This window comes from Arvicola amphibius, chromosome 9, assembly GCF_903992535.2.
Source record: "Arvicola amphibius chromosome 9, mArvAmp1.2, whole genome shotgun sequence".
NCBI lineage: Eukaryota > Metazoa > Chordata > Mammalia > Rodentia > Cricetidae > Arvicola > Arvicola amphibius.
The window spans coordinates 47556767-47582843 of NC_052055.2; the positions used below are offsets into that span (position 1 = coordinate 47556767).

Sequence of the window (26077 nt, forward strand, 5' to 3'; positions counted from 1 at the left end):
CTATCATACCTGGCTAGATTTTAATTTTATTTTTAAGTATGTGTTTATGTATGTCTGTGTACTTGAGTGCAGGTGTTCTTAGAGGCCAGAGGCATCAGATCCTCTGGAGTTGGACTTTCAAGTGGCTGTAGTCACTCTTTGTCACTCAGTGTGGATGCTGGCGACTAACTTTGGGTCTTCTGCAAGAGCAGTATGTGCTCTTAATGGCTGAGGCATCTCTCTAACTCTCTGTCTCTTTCACACACATACACGCACACACACACTTCTAATTTAATTTAATTTATTTTTGAGACTAGATCTCCCCATATAGCTATGGCTGTTCTAGATTCACTTTGTACCCTAGGACACTAGGTTGGCCTTGAACTAGAGAGCACCTACCTCTATCTCTCAAATTACTGGGATTAAAAGCATGTGCTATGCCAGTTGACAATGGCACACACCTTTAATCCCAACATTGTGGAGGTATAGGCAGGTGGATCTCTAAATTCAAGGCCAGCCAGGGCTACACAGAGAAACCCTGTGTACACCCCCCCTCAAAAAAAATTCACGTTTACACCTGGCAGTGAGAACATGTCTTTTGTTTGTTTTTGAGACAGAGTTTCTCTGTATAACAGCCCTGGCTGTCCTGGAACTTGCTCTATAGACCAGGTGATCGTCTGCCTCTGCTTCCCAAGTGCTGGGATTAAAGGCATGTGCCACCACCACTGCCTGGCAAGAACAAAAAACACAAGGCTTCTAATTTTAAAATCCTTTTTTAAGTTAGAATTTTAAAATTAGAGTTGTGATCCTCCCCTTTCCTTAGCTCTGTTTCATAGAAACCATAGAAAATTCTTTTAAAAAACAAATTTTTTGATTTGTTTTTTTGTTGTCTGGAGACAGGGTCTCTCTTTGTAGCCCTGACTGTCCTGGAACTCATATAGGTCAGGTTGGCTTCTAACCTACAGCAATCTGCCTGCCTCTGCTCCTAAGTGCTGGGATTAAAGGTATGACATCGCTTTCTTTTTTAGTTAAAAAAAAAGTTTTTATGTGCATGAGTGTTTTGTCTGCATGCATGTTTGTGTAACATGCGGATGCACTGCCCTTGGAGGCCCTGGGATTGGAGTTACAGATGGTTGTGAGTTGTCATGGGTACTGGGAATTGAATGAGGGTCTTCTGGAGGAGCAGTCAATGCTCTTAACTGCTGAGCTATTTCTTTAGTTCCCTCATTCAAATTCTTAAAAACAAACAAACAAACACATACACACACACACACACACAAAAAAAAAAAAACCCCGGTGCTATGGGGCTAGAGAGATGACTGAAGTTAAAAGCATGCACTGCTCTTGCAGAGGACCTGACTTGAATTCTGAGGACCCTGGTAAGTGGCAGCTCAACCACCTAGAATTCTAGCTCCAAGGGGACTGGAAGTTTCTGTGGGTACCTTCATTCATGTGATACACACACATACATGTAATTAAAAATAAAATAAAATCTTGGGCCAGGCATATGCTTTTAAACCAACACTTGGGAAGCAGAGTTAGGCAGTTCTCTGTGAGTTCCAGGATAATCAGTACTATATAAAGAGACCCTACCGCAATAAATAATTAAACAAAACAAAGTAAAATAAAATCTCTTAAAATTTTTGTTTGTTGTATGTTTGTACATTATATGTTTGAGGGGGGTCATGCATGTCATTCATACACATAGACAACTTTTTGGAGTTGGTTCTTTCCACATTTTCCACATACTTTTTTTTCCTTTTTTTAATTTTAAGAAGGGCTTACCATGTATCCCTGGATGGCCTGGAAATCATTCTGTAGACCAGGCTGGCCAAAAATTCACAGAGATCCTCATCCCCACCCCTGCCTTCTGCTCCTAAGTGCTGGACTAAAGATGTGTACCATGCCCAGCCTTTGACCATCTACCTTTATGTGGGTTCTGGGGATTGAACTCAGATTGCCAGGCTTGCACACTAAATACCTTTTACCCACTGAGAGCTGACCCTACTATATTTAAATTCTGTAGCTATTCTTAGTTATATTTTAAGCTAAGAAAATAAAAAGTAAAAGTGTATATTTAAAGGCCTTCTGTACATTAGTTGTTCTAATTTGTTTATATTAATTATCTGTTTTTGTCTTTTTGTTTTTTTTGAGACAGGGTTTCTTAGTTTAGCTCTGGCTATTCTGGAACTCCCTCTGTAGACCAGACTGACCCCGAACTCATAGAGATTCATACCTGCTTCTGCCTCCCGAGCTCTGTGATTAAAGATGTGCCCACCATATTGGCTAAATTACACAAAGGCTACTAGATTTGGTCAGGGCCTTTCTCCCCCACTCTCTGAGACAGGGTTTCTTTGTGTGACTCTGCTGACCTGGAACTCACTTTGTAGACCTGGCTGCTTTGAAGTACTCAGATTCACCTGCTCCAGCCTCCTGAGTTCTGAAATTAAAGGTGTGAGTCATCATGCATAGCTAAATGATTTTTTTAAAGGCAGGGTTTCTCTGTGTAACAGTCTTGGCTGTCCTGAAACTCACTTTGTAGTCTAAGCTAGCCTCAAACTCACTGAAATCCACCTGCCTTTGCCCCGCCAAGTATTGGGATTAAAGGTGTGTACCACTACCGCCTGGAGCTAAGTGAATTTTTTAAAAGAGAGGGTTTGGTCAAGTTAGGTTAGTGATGAATTAGTGACTCTCCTGGTTCAGCCTCCCAAGTCCAACTAACTTTAAGTCAGTTGTGATAAAATGTATGTAATTTGAAATCTACCACTGTAGCAACCCATACTGTATATCTTCACTATTCAACCCCAGAACTTAAAAAAATTATTTTTACAGAACTTTTTCTCAATTCTTTACCCCCTTGAATAGAATAATGTAGGAAAGACCAATTATTGCACACTAATTTATTTAGTGATTTTACTGCCTTTTGCCAAGCATGACTTCACTTGGTACCTAGAACAGAATGACCTGGAGAAATAGCTCAGTAACAACCTGACCAATCTTGCTCACTCGCCCCACCTTGTGGTTTTTGAGTATAAAATGAGTCTGCAAACTGGACTCAAAACCTAGGCCTTTCAGGAACTATCTGGTGAATACATTTCCTGTCTACTCTAATTGGTGTTGGAGTGCTTATTCCAGAAACATTCCTGAAGCTTCTGCTCTGTTAGGGATGAACCCAGGATCTAGCATGTGCAAGGCAACCACTTCATCTTGGAAATACAACCCTGCCCCATCTTGTCAGATTGAAACTTTGTACCACAGCCCCTTAGCAACTACTGTTGAATTTTCTGTCTTTGAAAGTATTTTAATTTCCTCATATTAATGGAGTTGTGTAGTATTTGTTTTTTTGTGGTTTTGTGTGTGTGTGTGTGTGTGTTGTTTTGTTTTTGAGACAAAGTTTCTCTGTGTATTACTGGCTTTCTTGGAACACTCTGTTGACCAGACTGGCCTTGAACTCACAGAGATCCTTCTGCCACTGAATTCCTTTTTGATATTGAGTAATATTTCATTATTATAACCATTTTATTTGGTGTTGGGGATTGAATTCAATGTATGTATGTTAAGCATACACATTACCACTGACCTACAATCCTCAGCTGCCTGTGTCTTACTGTATTTATTCATTCATCTGTTGATGGACACTTGGGTTGTTTCTACTTTCTGTCTATTTTGTCTTCCAGTTTCTTCTTTTCCCTTCCTTCCTTCGTTCCTTCCTTCCTTCCTTCGTTCCTTCCTTCCTTCTTTCCTTCCTTGCTTCCTTCCTTCCTTTCTTCTTTCTTTTTTAACAAGACAGTATCTTTCCACTTTTTAAATATTAGTTTTTGACACACGAAACAATGGATTTCATTATGATATTCTCATATGTATATATTATTGTACTTTTTGTTTGTTTGTTTGTTTTGGGGACAAGATTTCTCTGTAGCGTTGGAGCCTGTCCTGGAACTCACTCTGTAGACCAGGCTGGCCTCAAACTCACAGAAATCCGCCTGTCTCTGCTTCTCAAGTGCTGGGATTAAAGGCGTGCACTGCCATCACTGCTTATTGTACTTTTTTATATTCATATGCTATCACCTTCCCATGTCCTTCCTCCTGCTGATCCCTCTTTCCCCTCATATGGTTCCTCCTTTTGCTCACATCTTTATGTGTATATATGTATGAATTAGATATATAAATATTTATATTCTGTATGAGAAAACTTACAAGTTTGACTTCTTCCTTTCCCTACATAGTTCCTCTTCTACTTTTGTATCCTGTATATAGTTATATGAATTAGACAGTAAGGAAAATCTTGAATTTTGCAAGAAAAAAGGAAAATGACCTTATCTTCTATGGAAATATTTTGCTTATATCTTGTTTTCAATTCCAGAAAAACGTTTCTCTTTTCTTTTCTTTCTTTTTTCTTTTTTTAAATTTTTTTGAGACTATTATGTCCAGATCTGTGAAGTCCCCCAAAAACCAACAAGGAGGCCAAATCCTGTATGTAAAAGCAAAGAGCCTTTATTTTATGCAAGTTTGCAAACTCGGTCTCTTGGCATGTCCAATGTATTACAATAACTGGAGAGCCCTGAGCTCAGAGTTAGGTTTTTATAGTAGTAGAGGTGGGGTGAGGGGGTTCTAAGGTTCAAGACCCCTGATTGGCTGACATTTGTCCAGCCGTGTCCTGGTGAGAGTGCTGGCAGGTGATCCTATCTACTACAGTTGGAACATTAGGCATTTCCTTTGGATGGCCTGTTCTTGGGTGGTGCTCGGCTTGTTGTAATCTCAGCTTGTGGTTCTTGCAACCTGGTATTGATTGCTTCAGGGTAAAGTGCTGAGACTCAATAATGGTTGGAAGAACTTTCTTTGGGTGGTCTGTTTCTATTTAGCTTATCATGGCTGGCTCTTACAGAGACAGGATCTCCTGTATAGCTCTAGCTGGCCTAGAACTCAGTAAGTAGACCAGGCTGCCCTTGAACTCATAGAGCGATGCCTTCTGAGTGGTAGCATTACAGGTGTGTGCCAATTTTCCTAGCTGCTTGTATTTTATTACTATACATGTAATTTATATTTATTTTTGCTCCAGTCCTTGGAGTTAGTCATTTCTCTGTGGAATGTCTGTTGTTATATTTGAAAATGGTGATTAAAGAGCACAATTTATAGTGCTTTTCTTCTAGAAGTTGGGAGGGTTTATCAGTCAGTTTGTGATCAGGTATCTTAGTGTTCTTTTGCTGTGAGGAGATACCATGGCCAAAGTAACTCTTATAAGAATTTAATTTCAGAGGATTTGTCCATTATCATCATGGCAGGGAACATGATGCTAGAGAAGTAGTTGAGCTTTGCATCCTTGATTTGCAGGCTTCAGATAGAGAGACAAGGTCACTGGGCTTGCTGTGGGCTATTGAAACCTGCCTTTAATTCCAGCACTTAGGAGACAGACGTGGGCAGATCTCTGTGAGTTTGAGACCAGCCTGGTTCATCTAGTGAGTTTCAGGACAGCCAGAGCTCTATAGTGAGTCCCTGTCTTGGAAAAAGCTGAAAGAAAGAAAGAGAGGGAGGGAGCGAGGGAGGGAGAAAGAGAGAAAGAGAGATCACTCAAAGCCCACCCCCAGTGGCACAACTAGTCCAACAAGGCCACACCTAATCCTTGCAAGTAGTTCACTTACTGGAGAAGAATGGAAATGAAGCATGCAAATATTTGAGCCTATGGGGACCATTCTCATTCAAACCACCACACCAGGAGTGTGCATTTGTTAATATTAGCAGTCTACTGTTAGAGAACTGGCAACTTCAAAAAACCTTCTCATGTCCTTAGGTTCTTTTTTTTTTTTTTTCCCAAGACAGGGTTTCTCTGCAGCTTTAGAGCCTTTCCTCTGTCCTGGAGCTAGCTCCTGTAGACCAGGCTGGTCTCGAACTCACAGAGATTCGCCTGCCTCTGCCTCCCAAGTGCTGGGATTAAAGGCGTGCGCCACCACCACCTGGCCCCTTTTTGTTTTTTAAATTATACAGGGTTACCAAAAGCCATTTTCATGTGAGTATATAATATTTGAGCACATTCTCTCTATACCTTACTGCTCTCTCCCTTTTCTTTTCTCACTCCCATTTGTTCCCTAAGACAAATTTGCATCTACTTTCTTGTCATCAGTACATAAATGACATATCTATAAAGTGTAGGAGCCATAAATGAAAGAAAGCATGCACCATTTGACTTCCTTAGACTGACACTTAGTTCACTTAATATGAATGTCTCTAGATAAAAAGGAAACAAAAAATGTCTTGCTGTATTGCCCAGGCTGACCTTGAACTCCTTGGCCTCAAGAGATCCCCTTTCTTCAGCCTCCTGAGTGGGTGGCACTATAATCATGTTCACAGCGCCCATTGTTCTTGGATTGTTTGGTGTGGCATTCTGACCACCGAGCCAGGTAGTCAGATATGAATAGATTATATTATTAGTGCTTTTTTTATTTTTTAGAATAAGCAACAAGAGTTTTTTAGTTCCTTAATTATGAAATGTTCTGATGATTTGGATACCAACTAAAGATAATGTATCAGTTTTATGTCATCATGACCAGATAGCTGAGCAGAACAAGGCTGGAAAGATGAGTTTTGGCTCACAGTTTCTAAATTTTCTATCTTGTCAGGGAGGGTATGGTGGAACAGTATAGCTTATATTATGCTTATAAGAAAACAGGGAGAAAATGCTTGTACTAGGTGGCTTCTTCCATTTTCTCCTTTTATTCCATTTGGATTTCTAGATCAAAAAGTGGTGCTGCTTACTCACTCCTTCCTTCCTTCCTTCTTTTCTTCTTTTTTGCTTTCTTTTTTGCGCTCTCTCTCTCTCTCTCTCTCTCTCTCTCTCTCTCTCTCTCTCTCTCTCTCTCTTTCTCTTTCTTTATTTTTTTTTCCAGATAAGGTTTCTCTGTATAATCCTGGCTGTCCTGGAACTTACATTATAGAACAGACTGGCTTCAAACTCATCTGTCTTCAAACAGATCTGTCTGCCTCTGCGTGCACCATCACTGCCCAGGGCAGATCTTAATAGCTCTTAGTTAATGTTCTCTAAAAACAACAATAACAAAATACCTACTTCAGTACCCCATACCATTTTTTAAAAAAATGAGTATTTTGCTTGCATGTATATATCTATATACCATGTTCTTTTTTGGGTAACTGGAGGCCAGAAAAGGGTAACAAATTCCCCAGAACTGGAGCTATGGTTGTTGAGAATCATGTGGGTGCTGGGAATTGAACGCAGATCCTCTGGAAGAACATCTAGTGCTCACAACAGCTGAGCCATAATTCTAGCTAGCCTCTTCTGGTACGAATTTTTAATGTTGTTTTACATTTTTGTGACAAAGTACTCATATAAACAACTTAAGAGATTTATGTAGTCTCCTAGTTTGAGTGGTGTTAGTCTCTCATAGTCTATCATATCATAGTCTATATATCATGGTAGAGCAGAACAGCTTACGTCATGGGAGCCAAAAAGGACTGAAAAGAATGAGGGCAAGGGGCTGGAGAGATGGCTCAGAGGTTAGCACTGACTTCTATTCCAGAGGTCCTGAGTTCAGTTCCCAGTAACCACATGGTGGCTCACAGCCATCTGTAATAAGATCTGGTGCCCACTTCTGGCCTGCAAGCATACAGACAGACAGAACACTGTATAGATAATAAATAAATAAATCTAAAAATAAATAAAGGACTTACAAACTTTTTTTTTTTTAAAGAATGAGGGCAAGGAGGGAGAGAAATAGAAAGACAAGGCAAGTATGACTGCTTAGTCAGTTTCTCTCTTTTATTCTGTCCAGGACCTCAGCCTATGAGATGGTGTCAACTATACGTGTATTCAAGGCAGTTCTTCCCATCTTAATTAATCATCTTTCAAAATGCCCTCAGATACACCCAGAGGTACTTTATTGCTCTCCTAGGTGCATCACAGTTCAATCAATATGACAATCAGTTCTTGATTTTTTTATTTTTTTTTCCCCTTGTATTTTGGCTGACTTTTTTTTTTTTTTTTTTGCTGTCCTGGAACTAATGCTGTAGACCAGACTGGCCTTGAACTCACAGAGATCCACCTATCTCTGCCTCCCATGTGCTGGGATTAAAGGCGCAAGCCACCACCAACCTTCAACATTTTTTGTTAGTATGATGTTAATCGTCAACTTGACAGGATCTGGCGTTACTTGGGAAATGGACTTCTAGTGCATTTCTGCAGAAGATTACCTTGATGCAGTAATTGAGATGGGAAGACCTGCCCACCGTGGATGACACAGTTCTGTGGGCAGTGGTCTTCGACTGTATGGGAGGAGGCAGTGGGCTGAGTACAGGTATTTGTTGTTCTTTTCTTTGACTATGGATGTAACGTGACTGACTGCTTCAAGCTCCTGCTGCGCTGATTTCTCTTCCATGATGTACCTTGAGCTATGAGCTAAAATAAGCCTTCCTTACGTGACTTTTGTATGTTATCACAACAACAGGAAAAGAAACTAAGAAAATTAGGTTATAAAGGAAAACTAAATATTTTTCTCTTTTTTTTTAAAAAGATTTATTTATTATGTATATACTGTTCTGCCTGTATGTGTGCCTGCATTCCAGAAGAAGACACCAGATCTCATTACAGATGGTTGTGAGCCACCATGTGGTTGCTGGGAATTGAACTCAGGTCCTCTGGAAGAGCAGCCAGTGCTCTTAATCTCTGAGCCATCTCTCCTAAATATTTTTCTCTTATTTTTCAGGTAAACCAACCAAAACTCTTCCCTGAATGAAAAAAATCTTTTTTAAAGTTGCATATATACAAAAGAAAAAAACCTAAATGCTTTTTATTTTGCCTGAATACAAGATTTAAACCAGGCACAGCAATAGAAGGTAAGCTGATCTTTCTTTCCAGGTCAATTCTGCTTTATTGTACAGTTTACTCAGTAACATTGTATAGAAGGATGTTCAAAGGTTGGATGATAATGAAACCTTTGTTTCTGTTTTTTGAGGTGGGTTCTCACTGGTCCATTGAAAGTCTTTCTATTATAATACAACTTGATGTTAGAATTCTCTTTTTCTCTGACAGGATCTCACTGTGTAATCAAAACTGTTCTCAAACTTATGATTCTTCTCCCTTGTGCCCTGAATGCTGGTTGATATAATTTCTTGCTAGCATTTTGCTGTACTAGAAGTTCAAATAGCACACCAAAGGGCAAAAGAGAAGACGGGACATGAGCATTATGACAACTTTCTTTTGCTTTGTATTGAAGAAAGCATTAGTTTTCTTCACTATAAAGCTTTCTCACTGTATTGTTCCTTTTCTGTTGCTGTGATAAAGCACCGCTTTTCGGAAATGAATGAGACATAGTCTGTAGATTTAAGAAACATGCTGTATCCCAAGTAATACGAATTAAAGAGAAAAAATGGTCTGATAAGATGGCTTGGTGGGTAAAAGCTCTTATTGCACAAATCTGATGACCTACTGAGTTTGATCCTTGGAACCCATGGTGGAGGGAGAGAATTGACCCCAAAAAGTTGACTTCTGATCTCTAGACATGTGCGATGGCACATATGCTACTGTACTAACACACATCACATGTAGATGGAGGCTGCTTGTTCATTTCCCAGCCGCCCAGACCCAAAATAAATGCACAAAAACAGTATTAATTGCAATATTGTTTGACCAATAACTTAAGCATATTTCTAGCTAGCTCTTATATCCTAAATTACTCATATCTATTAATCTGTATATTGCCACGTGGTTGTGGCCTACCAGTAAGGTTCAGTCTGGTGTCTAGCGTCTATCTCCTGTGGCAGCTACTTGGCTCCGCTTACTCTCTCTCTCTATATCTTTTCCAGCCTGGCTATATTCTGTTAAGCCATTGGTCGAAAGCAGCTTCTTTATTAACCAATGGTAATAAAAACATATTTACAGCATACAGAGGGGAATCCCACGTCAGTTACACAAACACAATAATGATAAATAAAACTTGTTATTTTATTTATTTGTTTTTATTTTTTGAAACAGAATCTATTCCAGCTGTCCTAAAATTCACTATATAGACTAGGCTAGCCTCAAACACATGGAGACATCTGCCTCTGCCTCCCAAGTGCTAGGATTAAAGGCATGGGCCACTATACCTAGCAATGATAAAGTTTAAAAAGTTAAAATAGAAAAAAAAAAGAGCTGATTTGTGGCTGGACAGATAATAAATTGTAGTTTAGATTCTATTCTCTCTTGGCAACAGTCTCTACCACAGACAGAATGTTCTGTTAGACTCTTTCATGGAATTGTAGGATCATATGAGCAACACTTGTGTTTGAATCCTACCCTCTGTCTTCTGATTGTGTCACCCTGGAAAAATAAAGAAGCAGAACTTGAGACTCCTTTTATTCATTCAGCACTGGGTAAGCATGTAGGAGATGTTGGCCATATCGTGTGGTTCTTGACACTCTGGAAGAATCTCAAGGACAGCTGTCACAATGGGAAGAGCATCCTGCTGTGTTGATTACTAAGTCCAGAGCTGGGTTATGAACAAGGAATACGGCCTTTCCCATAGTTAAAATCTCCATGGAAGACAGGGCATAGACCAGACATGGTGGTTCACCCTGTAACCCCAGGGCTTGAGAGGCTGAGGTAGAATGATCACCATAAGTTCAAGACACCCTGTGCTAAAGAGACCCTGCTTCAATTAAAACAACAAACAACAAAAGTTTGAAAAAGAAATATTCAAGAATTGGGCCTGCAAGATGGCTAAGCAGCTAAAGGCGCTTGTGAATTTAAACAGATTAAACATATATGAAGACAGAATTATTAATCTGTAATATGTATCTAAAAAAACTATTCCAAGTGTTGAACTGAGAGATGGGAAATTGAAAATGAGATTAAACAAATATAGAGGTTAATGTAAAAATTATGTAAATGGATAGTTAGAATTCCATTTTAAAATAGGGAAAATGAAGGCACAGCATTATTTAAAGTATTAAGAGCTTTAAACTTTTCAAAAACTAATAATATGTAAGCCCATAGATTTATGAAGCATGTTGTATCTCAGCTAATATGAATTTAAAAAGAGAAAATGGGCTGACGAGATGCACAAGCTTGATGACCTGAGTTTGATCCCAAGAACCCATGGTGGAGGGAGAGAGCTGACCCCTTAAAGTTGTCTTATGACCTCCAGACTACATGATGGCCTATGCCTGATGACATGAATCTGATCCCTGGAGTCCACATAGTGAAAGAAGAAAACTGATTAGTGTAGGCATGCGCATGTGTATATACGCACCACACGCACACATTCAGATAAATAAATAAACATTAAAAAAAATTAGGACCTGGAGAGAAGGGATCATGTTTAAGAACACTGCTTCCCTTCCAGAGGACCTAAGATTGTTTTCCAGAATCCATGTTAGATAGCTCACAAAATAACTATAACTCCAACTCCAGGGGATCTGACTCCCACTTCTGGCCCAAGTGCAACCACACATGTGACATACAATACAAACAAACACATATAAATAAAAATAATTTTTTATTTTTAAAAATAAGTTTTGTTTCGTTGTTTTTTTTTTTTTGTTTCATTTTTCAAGACAAGGTTTCTCTGTGAAATAGCTTTGGCTGTCCTGGAACTCTCTTTGTAGACAAGCTGGCCTCAAAGTCACAGAGATATACCTGCTTCTGCCTCCCAAGTGTTGGGATTAAAAGCATGTGCTGGAGAAATGGTTGAGAGCACTGGCTGTACTTTCAGAGGCCCTGAGTTAAAGTCCTAGCAACCACATGGTGGCTCACAACCACCCATAATGGGATCTGATGTTCTTTTCTGGCATAAAGATATGCATACAGATAGAACATTCATATACATAAAATAGATAAATAAATCTTTTTTTAAAGTGTGTGCCACCATCACCTGGCCAGCCTTCTTTGTTTGTTATGGATTATTATTGTTATATATGTACATGTATTATATATGTGTTTATACACAAATATATAAACCCAACATAATGAGTCTGTTTTTGTTTGTGTGTACATGGCTTCAAGGTTGACCACTGTACATTGGACAACCAGTTAAGGGGCTTATCCCTGGGAGAGGCTAATTCTCCTTCTCCCCGCATTTATTAGTTGCCTGTAGTTCTTTGTCTAGAGTGGTACTGATATTGTCATTATTGCAGTCTTGTTTATGCAGCCATTTGTAGGAGAGGCTGTTTTACCACAGACTTCTTGGTATTTTGGCGCTTACAGTTTTTCTATTAGCTCTTCTGAGATGTTCTCTGAGCCACAGATGCAGGAGCTGTGCTATAGATATATCTGTTGAGAGTGGGCTCCCATTGACCTCTGGCAGGAAGCACACAAGCGTGATACTCAAGTAGTGGCTGAGAGCTTTGCATCTTGATGCATGGCAGCAGGAAGATAGAAAGAGAGACACTGGGTCCGGTGTAGGCTTTTGAGACCTCCAGTGATATACCTCCCTCAACAAGGCCACACCTCCCAATCTTTTCCAAGCAGTTTAGCAACTGGAAACAACACATTCAAATTTTTGAGTCTATTGGAGCAATTCTCATTCAAACCACCACATACATAATGCATTCCCCATCTTTTCTGAATCCCTCCCTGCCCTCTTTACCTGACTCCACAATCCCTTTTCTACCTACATTGATGTCTTAATCAGTGACCATCACCATCAATTTGGAAATAAGCATTGGAGCCTAGTGGGCTCCTCAGTGAAGTATCTATGTCCTTAAATTCTGACAATATTCCTTATTTTTGAAAACAAGGTAAAAAAAATAAAGTCAGTATGAATAGAGTAAGAGGAAAAAAGAAGCCGAACCCGAGTCCTCCAGATTTGTTTTTCTTTTTTACTAGTGTGTTGTCTATGCTGAATTCCTTGCATTTCTGTATTAATTTTAGTAATACCTTGTGAGATCATAGGTAGGATTTAAAAAAAACAAAACAAGATAAAAAACCTAAGTGGAGAATAGTGTTACATGTCTATAATCCTATCCACAGGTTGGCTTAAAAAAGAAACAAACTAAATGCAGTGGTGGCACACTCCTGTAATCCCACCATTTGAGCAGTGGAAGCCACAGGATCAGGATTCACCATGATCCTCTGCTATACAGAGTTTAGGCCAACCAGGACAGGCTACAGAAGACCCTTTCATTAAAAAACAGAAGCACAGTCTTTAGGCTGCAGAGATGGCTCAAGATTAAGAGCACTTGCTACTTCTCTAGAGGACCAGAGGTCGATTCTCAGCACTGTGTCATGCAGCTCACTACAACCTAGAACTCCAACTCCAGAGCATCTGATACCCATTTCTGGCTTCTGTAGGTGTGTGCTTGCCTTAATTCTAGCACTCCAGAGGCAGAGGCAGATGCAGAGGCAGGTGAATCTCTGAGTTTGAAGCCAGCCTGTTCTACAGAGTGAGTTCCAGGACAGTCAGGGCTACACAGAGAAACACTGTCTTGGAAAAACAAAACAAAATGGTAAAAGAAAAAAATAAAAAAACAAAAAAAATTTTGATTTTAGTTTCCATATCTTTTTTCCTTTCTTTTTTATTAAATTATAAAATTTTTACAAATTTTCACCTCCTCCCCTCCTTCCATTTCCCTTTTCCTCCCCCCATTTCCCCTCACCCTCCCTCTCCAGTCCAAGGAGCAGTCAGGGTTCCCTGCCCGGTGGGAAGTCCAAGGTCCTCCCCTCTCCATCCAGGTCTACGAAGGTGAGGATCCAAACAGACTAGGTTCCCACAAAGCCAGTACATGCAGTAGAAACAAAACCCAGTGCCATTGTCCTTGGCTTCTCAGTCAGCCCTCGTTGTCAGCCACATTCAGAGAGACTGGTTTGATCACATGCTCCATTAGTCCCAGTCTAGTTGGCCTTGGTGAGCTCCCATTAGATCAGTCCCATTGTCTCAGTGAGTGGACGCACCCCTCACGGTCCTGACTTCCTTGGTCATGTTCTCCCTCCTTCTGCTCCTTATTTGGACCTTGGGAGCTTAATCCAGTGCTCCAATGTGGGTCTCTGACTCTATCTCCATCCATTGCCAGATGAAGGTTCTATGGTGATATGCAGGATATTCATCAGTGTGGCTATCGTATAGGGCGAGTTCAGGCGCCCTCTCCTCGGCTGCTCAAGGAGCAAGCTGGGGACATCTCCTTGGACACCTGGGAACCCCTCTAGAGTCCAGTCTCTTGCCAACCCTCAAATGGCTCCCTTAGTTAAGATATATACTTCCCTGCTCCCATATCCACTCTTCCTCCATCCCAACTGTCCCATTCCCCCAAGCTCTCCCCATCCTCCCCTTCTCACTTCTCTCTCCCCCTCTCCTCTTAACCCCATCCTACCCCTACCCCCAAGCTCTCAATTTTGTCTGGCAAACTTGTCTACTTCCAATATCCAGAAGGATAACTACATGTTTTTCTTTGGGTTCACCTTCCTATCTAGCTTCTCTAGGATCATGAATTATAAGCTCAATATCCTTTATTTATGGCTAGAAACCACTAATGAGTGAGTACATACCATATTCATCTGTTTGGGTCTAGGTCAAACTTATAATGGAAACAGTTCAAGACTTGAAAACTGAAATGGAGGCAATGAAGAAAACACAAACCGGGGGCCGGCTGGATATAGAAAATCTAGTTTCCATATCTTATTGTCTTTAGAGAAAGTAATCTATATGACAGTGATCTTCTGAAGTTATTGCGCCATCCTGTATTGGGGTTTATATTTGTGTTTTTGGTTGTGAGCCTAGCTTTTAATGCTTGAGCCATCATCCTAGCCCAGTGGCTCTTATTTGTAAATATTACATTGGATGTTGAAAATTTTTGTATTCCATTTTTAGGTGTTTATGTTTCCTTAACAGCCTGAACTTAGTCACTGCAACTCTAAGAAATAACAGAGAAATCCCTTGTGCTCTTTACCCATTCCCCCACCCCCCAGATAGAAACTTTGTTTTGAGACAAACTCTCAAGGAGCCCCTGCTGACCTTCAGTTCCCTATGTAGTTGTGGTTGAACTTGAACTACTCTTCATTCTGCCCCCTTCCAGGTGGTGGGATTGCAATCCAGCACTAACAGAAATGTTTTAGTTATAACCAGGAAGTGGCACTAATACAATCTACTGGTTTTATTCACACCTCCCAGATTGTTTGTTTTTAGACTGTTTCTTGCTGGCCTGGAACTTGCATGTAGTTCATGTTGTCCTGGGACTCACGGAAATCTTGACTACTTCAGCCTGCCAAATGCTGGGGTTACAAGTGTGTGCTACCATACTCAACTTGACCTCCCAGTTCACTGTGTGTGTGCGTGTGCGTGTGCATGTGTGTGGTCATGGACTTGAACTTGCTTTGTAGTGAAGGATGATCTTAAACTCCTGATCCTGCTACTTTCGCCTCCCTAGGCAGGATTGCAGGTGTGCACTCCCACACCCAATTGTCACGTCACTTTTGTAACCATATCTGCTTCCCTTTTGCTCCTTTCCTAATTCCCAGCCACGGGAACCAAGAATCTGCCTTTTCTTGTTGCTGTGTTAAAATATCTTGATAGAAGCAGTTTAAGGTGGAATAGTTTATTTTGGTCCAGACCTTAAGGATATGGATCATCATGGTAGAGCAGTTAAGACTGTAAGCACTTGAAGCAGTATTGTTGCATTTATAGTTCATTAGCAAGAGGAGAGCAATGAATGAATGCTTGCGCTGAGCTGGCTTCCTCATTTTTATGCATTCTAGAACCCAGGCCTAGGGAACTGTGTACACTCTTTAGGTGTGTCTTCCCATTTCAGTTAACCTAATCAAGAGACTCCCTCACAGGTATGTCCAGAGGTTTGTCTCCTAGGTAATACTAGATCCTGTTAGCTAATATTAGCCGTCACGCTGTCTTCCCATTTCTAATACTGTTTGAAGTGGTTTTGTGTGTGTGTGTGTGTGGTGTGTGTGTGTGTGTGTGTGTGTGTCTGTACTACATGCATGCCTGGTGCCTTCAGGTGTCAGAAGAGGGCAAGGGCATCAGATCTCCCAGAACTGGAGTCACACATGGTTGTGAACCACCATGTGGGTGCTAGGGACTCAAACTCAGCTCCTCTTCAAAAACTACTCTTAACCACTGAGTCGTCTTTTCAGCTTCTGTTACTAGAATTTTATTTATTTTTTTGAGACAGGGTCTCTCTAAGTAGCTCCAGTTGTCCTGGAACTTACTTGCTGTATAGACCAGGCTGACCTTAAACTCACAGAGATCCACCTGCTTCTGCTTTCCAAATGCTCTGATTATGTACCACCAAGCCATTTCTAAACTTTTTATCACTTAATAATGTTATACTGGAGCTAAGCAAGTTGGCATAATCTTAAGCTTTCAGGAGACTGCAGTGAGAGAATTGTTTGAACCCAAGAGTTCAAGACCAACCTGGGCACCATAGTGAGACAATATCTCAAACAAATAAAACAGCAAAACAGTACCAAATCCACCAAGTCATCAATGGAATCATAGTATAAAAACTTTTGGGATTTGTTTACTTTGTCCAGTAATAAATTTCTAGACATGTATTTAGATTTTGCACTCATCAGTAATTCCTTTTGGAGTCTGGGGATGTAACTCAGTTGGTAGAGTGCTTGCCTAATATGAATGAAAGCCCTGGGGTTGAGTCCAGTTCTTCACCAGGGAGGCAGAGGTAGAAAGGTTGGGAGTTCAAGGTGACCCTCAGCTACATGTCAAGTTTGAGGTTATTCTGTCAAACATGAGACTCTGTCTCAAAAAAAAATTCTTTCCTAATCATAAAATATTTATTCCACTTACATGAACTTAGTACCTATGTTCTTAACCTTTGTGCTTGGAACTGTACATGAATTTTTCATGTGGCATTAAACAAGAGTAACCTTTATTTAAAGTTATTTTCTTGTTTACTGTTTCTATATCATCTGTATATTGGCAAGAAAATAAGAAAAGTGATAAATTTTCCTAACTTCCTTGCATGGTGGCCTTGTTAACCTCCCAGTGTCATTCTGATTTTAGTATATGAGCTATCAGAGCGAGCACAATAGCACTTTATATTGCCCTATTTTCCTTACACTGTTGGCACCACATGCTATGTTACAGTTTGCATTTTGAAGACTGTCCAAGCTGATTCCAGCCTCCCCACTCTCCTTTTTGCTTAGCATACAAGAAATGTAATTCTAACATTTTGTTTGTTTGATACAGGGTCTCACTATGCAGTTCTGACTGTCCTAGAACTCACAATGTAGACCAGGCTAACCTCAAACTCAGAGATCTGCCTGCCCTGCCTTCTGAGTGCTGAGATTAAAGGCATACCCTGCTGTTATTCTAACTTTTGACTGTTACAAATAAAGCTGTTGTCAACATTTATGTGAAGGTTTTTGTGTGAATTTAAGTTTTTGTTTTCCTAGGATCAATGTCCAGGGCCAAGGCACTTTTATTTGTATGGATTTCTGTTCACTGCTGCATTCATAGAGGTTGCAGAATCTCTTAAGGTTTGTATGTTTATCATGTTCGAACCTTTTCTTTCTTACCTGCGTATAACATTGCCTCCTATTGGTTTTTGCCTTAAAGTTAGTATATCAGATACTAAAATTGTATCTCAGCTTTTGGTTCATATTTGACTTCTCTCTGTGTGTGTTTTAATCTTTATTTGTTATGTGCAGTGTGTCTACAGGCCAGAAGAGGACACCAGATCTCATTATAGATGGCTGTGAGCCACCATGTGGTTGCTGGGAATTGATCTCGGGACCTTTGGAAGAGCAGTCAGTGTTCCTAACCTCTGAACCATCAAGCCCCCTCTGTGTGTTTTTCAGTTATCATATTTCTGGCTCTTTCAGTTTTTTTAAAAAAGTATATCTTTGTTTGTTTGAGACAGGCTTTCTCTCTATATCCCTGGCTGTCCTGGAACTCTCTGTGTCTTGAACTCCTAGAGATCTTCCTGCCTCCGCCTTCCAAAAGTGCAGGGATCAAAAGTGTGTGTCACTATGTCCAGCTAAAGTATATTGTTTATAGTAAACATTGTTGGAATTTTTTATATCCAGTCTGAGAGACTTTTTCATTGATAATTTTATCCCGCATGTAGTTGTTGATATTATTAATGCTAGTTTCTTTAATTTTATTTCACATTTCCTACTTACTAATATTTTAGTTTTGTTTTTATTTCTTCTTTCCTATTTTCCACAGTCTATATTATGGTAGATGTTTCATTTTGGGTTTTGTTTTGTTTGCTTTATTAATATTTTCTTAGTTTTATATTCCTTTTGTCGTGGATATTAAGACCTTTATTCCACTTACATGATTTTTTTTTTTGGTTTTTTTTTTGTTTTTTTTTTTTTTAAATATTTATTTATTTATTATGTATACAATACTCTGTCTGTGTGTATGTCTGCAGGCCAGAAGAGGGCACCAGACCTCATTACAGATGGTTGTGAGCCACCATGTGGTTGCTGGGAATTGAACTCAGGACCTTTGGAAGAGCAGGCAATGCTCTTAACCTCTGAGCCATCTCTCGAGCCCCCCACTTACATGATTTTTAAGTTTAAAAATATCCCTTTCATTTTCCCAATAACACAGCCCTTTTTCCTTGCCATATCAGCAGGTAGAGAAGTGTCTACTGAACATAAATCTGGCCATATAAATGGCTGTCCAAAGGAATGACTCTTTAATTGACAGAACAGTGCCAGCTGGATTTGATAGCACATGCCTATAATTCTAGGCTTTTGTGGAGGCAAAGCAGAAGAATTTTGAGTTTGAGGCAAACTCTAGGTATGTTGTATAAGCCAATCTGAAAAAAAAATTTCAAATAACAAAATTAAACAAAATATAGATTGCCTGAGATGAGCCAGGTATTTTTCTGTCTTGCTGTTTTTAAGTCATACAGATTTTTGTTGTTTCTTTTTTTTTCTTTCTTTTTCTTTTTCTCTTTCTTCCTTCTTTCTTTTCTTTTTCTTTCTTTTTTTTTTTTTTTGAGATAGGCTCTCTGTATTTAGCCTTGGCTGGGCTGGAAGTGGCCATGAGGATCAGGCTAGATTTGGACTAACAGAAACCTGCCTGCCTCTGCTTCTTGAGTTTAAATGGGTTAAAGGTGTACAATACCATCCCCAGCAGTCACACAGATTTTTTAAAAAAGATTTATTTTTATTCTTTGTAATTATATGTAGGTGTATATGTCTGCATGTGGGATGTGCACATGCATTCAGTGCCTGTGGAAACCAGAGGCGTTAGATCCTTGGAGCTGGAGTTAGAGAAGGTTGTGAGAATTTGGGTCCTCTGGGAGAGCAGAAACTGCTCTTAACTGCTGATATTAAATCGTAAGATACTAAGTTGCAGATTATTTTATAGTATGCACTTCTGCTTTTTGAATTCATTTCAAGTCTTATATATAATTTCCAAGGTATTTTATTAATAATTATTCTTTTTTTTAACTTTTGAGGCAAAGTTTCTCTGTGTAGTCCTGGCTGTCCTGGAACTCACTCTGTAGACCAGGCTGGCCTTTAATTCACTCAGAGATCCACCTGCCTCTGCCTCCCAAGTGCTGGGATCAAAAGTGTGTACCACACCACCCAGCTATTCTTAGTAATTCTTTACTGGTTTTAGTTGTATACCATACAAATATTATTTATAGTAAATAAGCAGACCCATTTTATTTTGCGGTTTGTGATAGTTAGCAGTTTTATGTCAACTTGGCACAAGCTAGAGCCATTTGGGAAGAGGGAACCTCAATTGAGAAAATGCCTCCAATAGATTAGCCTGTGGGCAAACTTGTGGGGCATTTTCTTGATTGATGATTCATGTGGGAGAGCCCAGTTCACTGTGAACTGGTAGTCCTGAAAACAGGCTGAGCAAGCCACGAGGAGCAAGCTACTAAAAAGAGCATTCCAATAAAGTCCTCTGTTTCAGTTTTTGCCTTGAGTTCTTGCCCTGACTTCCTTCAGTGATGGACTGTGATGTGGAAGTGATAATAATAATAATAATAATAATAATAATAATAATAATAATATACCCTTTTCTTCCATAATTGCTTATGATCATGGTTTTATTACAGCAATAGAAACCATAATTAAGACACAGTTCTATATTACCCCAGAATTCCCTCCTATCATGGTAGTTATTCTATGCTGTACCCTTGGTCCTGAACAACCTCTATTCTCCTTGCCCCCGGTATGTTCTACATTTTTCTGAACTCCCATGTAAATGGAACCATCTACTATTGGCCTTCGTGCCCTGTCACTCATCTGTGTTGTGCTTGTTCTATGTAGTGACTAGGGTTCCATTGTGTAGGGAGATCATTCATTCACCTGTTAATAGGCATCTGAACTAGTTCCTGTGTGTAACCTATGTGAGTAAGGTGACTGTCAGGCTTCACTGCATCTTTGAATAGACATAGAATTTAATTTTTCTTACGTTGGACCTGAGAGTAGACTTGGCAGATCACATAGTAAGAATATGCCTAACTTTTAAAAAAACTGTTAAATTCCTTTCAAAGTGGTTGTGCCACATTAGCGCTCCCTTCCTGGAAGTGAATAGAAGTTTCAGTTGTTCAGTATCCTCATCAGCACATGGATGGCTTTTGATGTTAGTCATTCTGGAAGGTATGCAATAGAGCCTCACTGCAGATCACTGGCAGGTATGAGGTGAAGCCTCACTGCAGATCACTGGCAGGTGTGAGGTGGAGCCTCACTGCAGATCACTGGCAGGTGTGAGGTGGAGCCTCACTGCAGATCACTGGCAGGTGTGAGGTGGAGCCTCACTGCAGATCACTGGCAGGTGTGCATTGGAGCCTCACTGCAGATCACTGGCAGGTGTGAGGTGGAGCCTCACTGCAGATCACTGGCAGGTGTGAGGTGGAGCCTCACTGCAGATCACTGGCAGGTGTGCAGTGGAGCCTTACTGCAGATCACTGGTCAGTATGCAGTAGAGCCTCATTGCAGATCATTCGCTGGTTTGTGTTGCAGATCATTCGCTGGTTTGTGGTGGAGCCTCACTGCAGATATCTGGTTCCTGTGATATTGATCCTATTATAATGCACTTACTGGATGGGTTTTTGTTTGTTTTGTTTTGAGACAGGATATTTTTTAAAGTTTTTTTATTCATTTTACATACCAGCCACAGCTCCTCCTTCCTTCCCTCCTCCTGCTCCCCTCCTATCTTTCCTCCAATCCAACTCCCCCATCCACTCCTCAGAAAGGGTAAGGCCTGGGGAGTCAACAAGCCTGGAACATTAAGCTGAGGCAGGACCAAGCCCATCCCTTCTGCATCAAGGCTGAACAAGGCATCCACCGTAGAGAATGGGCTCCAAAAATCCAGCTCATGCACCAGGGATAGATCCTGGTCCCACTGCCGGTGGCTCCTCAAACACCAAGCTACACAACTGTTGCCCACATTTGAAGGCCTAGTTTGGGCGGGCCTATGCGGGTTCCCCAGCTGTCAGTCTAGAGTTTGTGAGCTTGGGTCAGCTGTTTGAGACAGGATCTTACTGTGTTGCCAAGGATGGCTTCAAATTCATGGTTCTTTTGCCTCAGTATCCCAAATTCTGGGTTAAAAGGTGTAAACTGGCATGTATATTTTTTGTATTTTTTAAAATAAAGTATCTCCAGTTTTTAATATTAATGTTTTTTGTTTGTTTGTTTTACTTTTTTTTTTTTTTTTTTTTTTTTTTTTGGAGACAGGGTTTCTCTGTAGCTTTGGAGCCTGTTCTGGAACTAGCTCTGGCTGGTCTCAAACTCACAGAGATCCGCCTGCCTCTGCCTCCCGAGTGCTGGGATTAAAGGCGTGCGCCACCACCGCCCGGCTACTTTTTGTTTTTTGAGACAGGATTTTTCTGTGTAACAGTCCTGGATGTCTTGGAACTTGCTTGGTAGACCAGGCTGGCCTTGAATTCACTGAAATGCGCCTGACTCTGCCTCCCAAGTGCTGGAATTAAAGTCATGTGCCACCACCACTTGGCTTAAAATTAATGTTTTATCGTCTTATAGCTGAGTTGTAAATTTTTTTTTAAGATTTATTTATTTATGAAGTATACAGTGTTCTGCCTACATGTATCCCTGCAGGCCAGAAGAGGGCACCAGATCTTATTACAGATGGTTGTGAGCTATCATATGGTTGCTGGAATTGAACTCAGGATCTCTGAAAGAACAATCAGTGCTTTTAACCTCTGAACCATCACTCCAGCCTGAGCCTGAGTTGTAAAAATTTTTGATGATGTGATATGAGTAGCTTTTCAGATATATGTCAGAAATAAGTATAGATTTTATATCTGAAGTATATATTAAAAGATATTTTCACAGCCTGGTCTACAAGAGTTAGTTCCAGGACAGGCTCTAGAAACTACAGGGAAACCCTGTCTCGAAAAAACAAAACAAAAAAAAGATATTTTCAGCCGGGCGGTAGTGGCGCACACCTTTAATCCCAGCACTCGGGAGGCAGAGGCAAGCGGATCTCTGTGAGTTTGAGGCCAGCCTGGGCTACAAGAGCTAGTTCCAGGACAGGCTCCAAAGCTATAGAGAAACCCTGTCTCAAAAAATATAATAAAAAAAGAAATATTTTCCCCAGCTTGTGACTTACATTTTTTATTTTACTAATAGTATAAAGGAGTTAAATTTTTTACATTTAATTATTTATTCCATGTATATGCTGTGGTGTGTTTGTGGAGATCAGAGGACAAGTTTTCAAAGAATAAATTCTCCTCTTCTATTATATGGGTCCTGGGGGATTGAACCCAAGTCATCAGGTTTGGCAGCAAGCCTCTTCCTGCTGACTGATCCCAGGAATTTCCCGCCCCTTTTCTTTTTTCTTTCTTTTTTTTTTTTTAGAAATGCTCTCAGTGTGTGGTAATCTGGCCTTGCCTCCTGAGTGGGGATGTGGCTGAAGGAACAGAAATGTTCTTTTCTCTGTCTTTCTGTCTATTTGTCTCTCTCTTCTCTGTCTCTCTCTTAACATTTATTTGCTTATTTATTTAGTGAGGGGGACATACACATGTTACAACACTCAAGTGTGGAGGTCAGAGGACAACTTGAAGGAGTTGGTTTGTCCTTTCTGGGTTTCTGTGATTCCAACTCATTGTCAGGTGTGGCCTCAAGATATCTTACCCACTAGGTCATATCTATAATTTGGAGCAGTGAGATGGCTTACTGGATTAGGGCTGATGATCTGAGTTTAGTCCCTGGGACTCATATGATAGAAAGTGAGAACTGACACCCACAACTTGTCCCCTGACCACCAGCCATGTATGCTTTCCTGGTTGGATGGTGTGCATGTGTGCACACACACATAAATAAATGTAAAAATGATTTTAAAAGATTTATATTTGAAGATAAGCTTTTAGTTTTGTTGAAGATGAAGCTTCATATTTTCTTTATGTTATCACAACAGTAAAAACTGTTGGCTAACTCACCCTGGCCTGTACACTGACAGTGAGCCCCATGGGGATGGTCAGCCTTGTCTAGGCACGACAGCAAAATCTGGAAGAAGGGCTGAAGAGGCAGAGGAAGGGCTGGGTTAGTGGTGATCTTCAGTTTGCTGTGGCAAGACTGTGCACAGTTGTGTGCATGTGAAGGAGATGGTTGTCTCATGGATAACCTTGATATTATTCAGCAAGACAGCCACCATAAACTGAGGGACTAGGTGACACATGGCTGCAGAAAATGGCAAATTCAAGCAAAACAGGATGTCTTTAGTTTGGCTTGCTGAGTATAGACTCTGAGAGTCTTCTGGGAACACATGTCCAGTGTTCAGTTCACTCAGGAGGGTTTAAGCACTCGGAGGGTAGGTTTCTGGTGTGAGTTAACTTTTTTGGGATGGAGGGGTATTCCTAGCGTTGATACTTGGGAGAAAGATGTGTGGGCCCGTCAGAGCCACGATCATAATGAGAGCCTCTAGGGACTTAAGCACTGTGGGTAGAGGAGAGCTAGGTCAGGTGAGGGGGATACTGTGGGTAGGGAGGAGGTAAGTCAGTGAGAGGAACGTAAGGGCCCTGTGGATATGAGCAATTACTTAGGCCCCAGGATCGCTTGTGTGTATGTTGGGGATGAACTCTTTGGACTTTGGTATAGCCCAGCTGAAGGTGGATTAACAGAGTATGGAGGAGTGAGCTCCTCTTTTGTCCTTACTTGCAGCTCTGTGGCCACCATCATGTTCTGGAAATTTGACTTGAATACCACGTCCCACGTTGACAAGCTGCTCGACAAGGAACATGTGACACTGCAAGAGTTAATGGATGAAGATGACATCCTGCAAGAATGTAAGGCTCAGAACCAGAAGTTGTTGGACTTCCTGTGCAGGCAGCAGTGTATGGAGGAGCTGGTAAATCTCATCACACAGGACCCACCCCTGGACATGGAAGAGAAGGTCCGATTCAAGTATGTACTGAGGCTGTTTCCCAGGCCCGCTGGGTAGTGCTTAGGGAGGCTGCGAATAGTGTCTAAGGCCAACTAGATACAGGGCATTACCACATGAGAAGTGAGGAGGCTGTTGTGAATTTTGTTGTTTGTGAGGCTTAAGAGTTTTGAATCTCTTGTGTATGTGTTTTTTCATTCTGTGGTATAAGTGAGTTTATATTAAGTAGACACATGATGGAACAATTTGTTGAAAGAAAGACCCTGTGATAATTAGGTACCTGAGATTGCAGAGTTGTACCACATCATCATTAGAGCTGGCAGACAGGTTAGAGGTATGATGCCTGCCCAATTCAGATGGAGTATGTCATTATCATTAGTGGTGCTAAACCTTTAGAAATTTTTCCTAAAATATTTTAAGTTTGACCAGGGTGTTGGGAGCTGACAAAAGGGAAGGGACAGTGTCACCACAAGACAGTTGGAGCTTTTGTAAGGGAGAGTCTGGAGTGGGAGGATGCTTTGTGTACCAAGAAAGTTTGGTTCCATGAATAGGTCACATGATCCATAGTCTTTCTGGGGAGAGCTAAGGACAAGTAACACAGCAGACATAGATCTAGGTGCTTGTGAGGAAGCCTACTGTACACATGCATGGTAGGAAGGTCTTGGCATAGGGTAAGTCATGATTTGCTCTTTGTCCCTCCCTCCCTCCCTCCCTCCCTCCCTCCCTCCCTCCCTCCCTCCCTCCCTCCCTCCCTCCCTTCCTTCTGACGCGAAGACTTATTGTGTAGCACATACTAATCTACTTCCAATACTCCTCCCAAAATCTTCTAAGTACTAGGATCTCAGATATACTCCATGCCTGACAGCTTTTACATTTTTAAATGTTTGAAAAAAGTTAAAGGGAGAGTACTTTGTTACCCATGTTGATGACCTTTTTGGTGGTGGACATGTCACACTAATCCATATTCAATCAGAGTCCAGTCACAAAAGAGACTAACAAACATATTTTTAACCTGGTCCTTCACAACAAATATTTGCTGACCTTTGTCCTATGGAAGAAAATAGAGTAGGCCTGGATAATGAAGCAACCAGTGGTGGGTTGTCAATGCTTCTTCTGGGCAGTCTTTCTGTCTGTCTGAGTGGTAAGCTGTCAGTGCTTCCTTTGGGCAGTCAGTCAATCTGACAAGGGTCCCATGATGGGAAACAGTTCTAGGAAGAACTGCTGTCAGAGGGCCACAGCTTTATAGATAGGGTGACCACAACTGGAGGCTGTTGTCTTCTCATTATCACTATACTACCTGTCATCTTCTCTACAGGTGTCTCCCGGTTTGGGTGACCAATTAGAACAAAATGACAGGTAGGGTATAGTTAAGGGCTTTTAGGTCAAAACAGGGATTCTCAGAATAGCATCAGTGACTTGAGACTGGCAAAGTCAGAGTCTGAGAGAGATTAGTAGTGCATGGGTACTACTAATTTAAAGCAGAGAAAGCAATGAGAAAACAAATGGCTCTCAGGAGCCTGATACATAGAAGCAAGCAAATGGGACAAAGCAAATTCATCAGTTCAGTTGTGGGTTATACATACATATTCACATAAACACCAGATTTTTGTTGTTGTTGTTTTTATTTTGTTTTTCAAGACTGGGTTTCTCTGTGTAGCCTTGGCTGCCCTGGAACTCCTCTGTAGACCAGACTGGCCTTGAACCCAGAGACCTACCTCTCTCTACCTTCCAAGTGCTAGGATGAAGGGCATGTGCCACCACCACCTGGCCCCAGGTATATTTCTTTAAAGATTTTTTTAATGTATATGGCTGTTTTACCTGTATGTATGTCT

General features: G+C 40.7%; 1 protein-coding gene across 13 annotated transcripts in view; it reads left to right on the forward strand.

The window, feature by feature from the left end:
• Ppp6r2 (protein phosphatase 6 regulatory subunit 2) overlaps positions 1-26077 on the forward strand; it is a 93862-nt gene that overhangs the window by 14433 nt on the left and 53352 nt on the right. For 5 of the 13 annotated variants that reach the window (XM_038342688.2, XM_038342695.2, XM_038342694.2 and 2 more), the window contains exons 2-4: positions 8691-8820; positions 17321-17404; positions 24026-24268. In XM_038342688.2, the coding sequence (XP_038198616.1) occupies positions 24042-24268 (227 nt within the window). In that variant the 5' untranslated portion in view covers positions 8691-8820; positions 17321-17404; positions 24026-24041. Of the gene's footprint in view, positions 1-8125; positions 8283-8690; positions 8821-17320; positions 17405-18507; positions 18678-24025; positions 24269-26077 lie in introns of those variants that run through there. The other 8 variants (XM_038342689.2, XM_038342690.2, XM_038342691.2 and 5 more) reach the window with 8 other exon arrangements.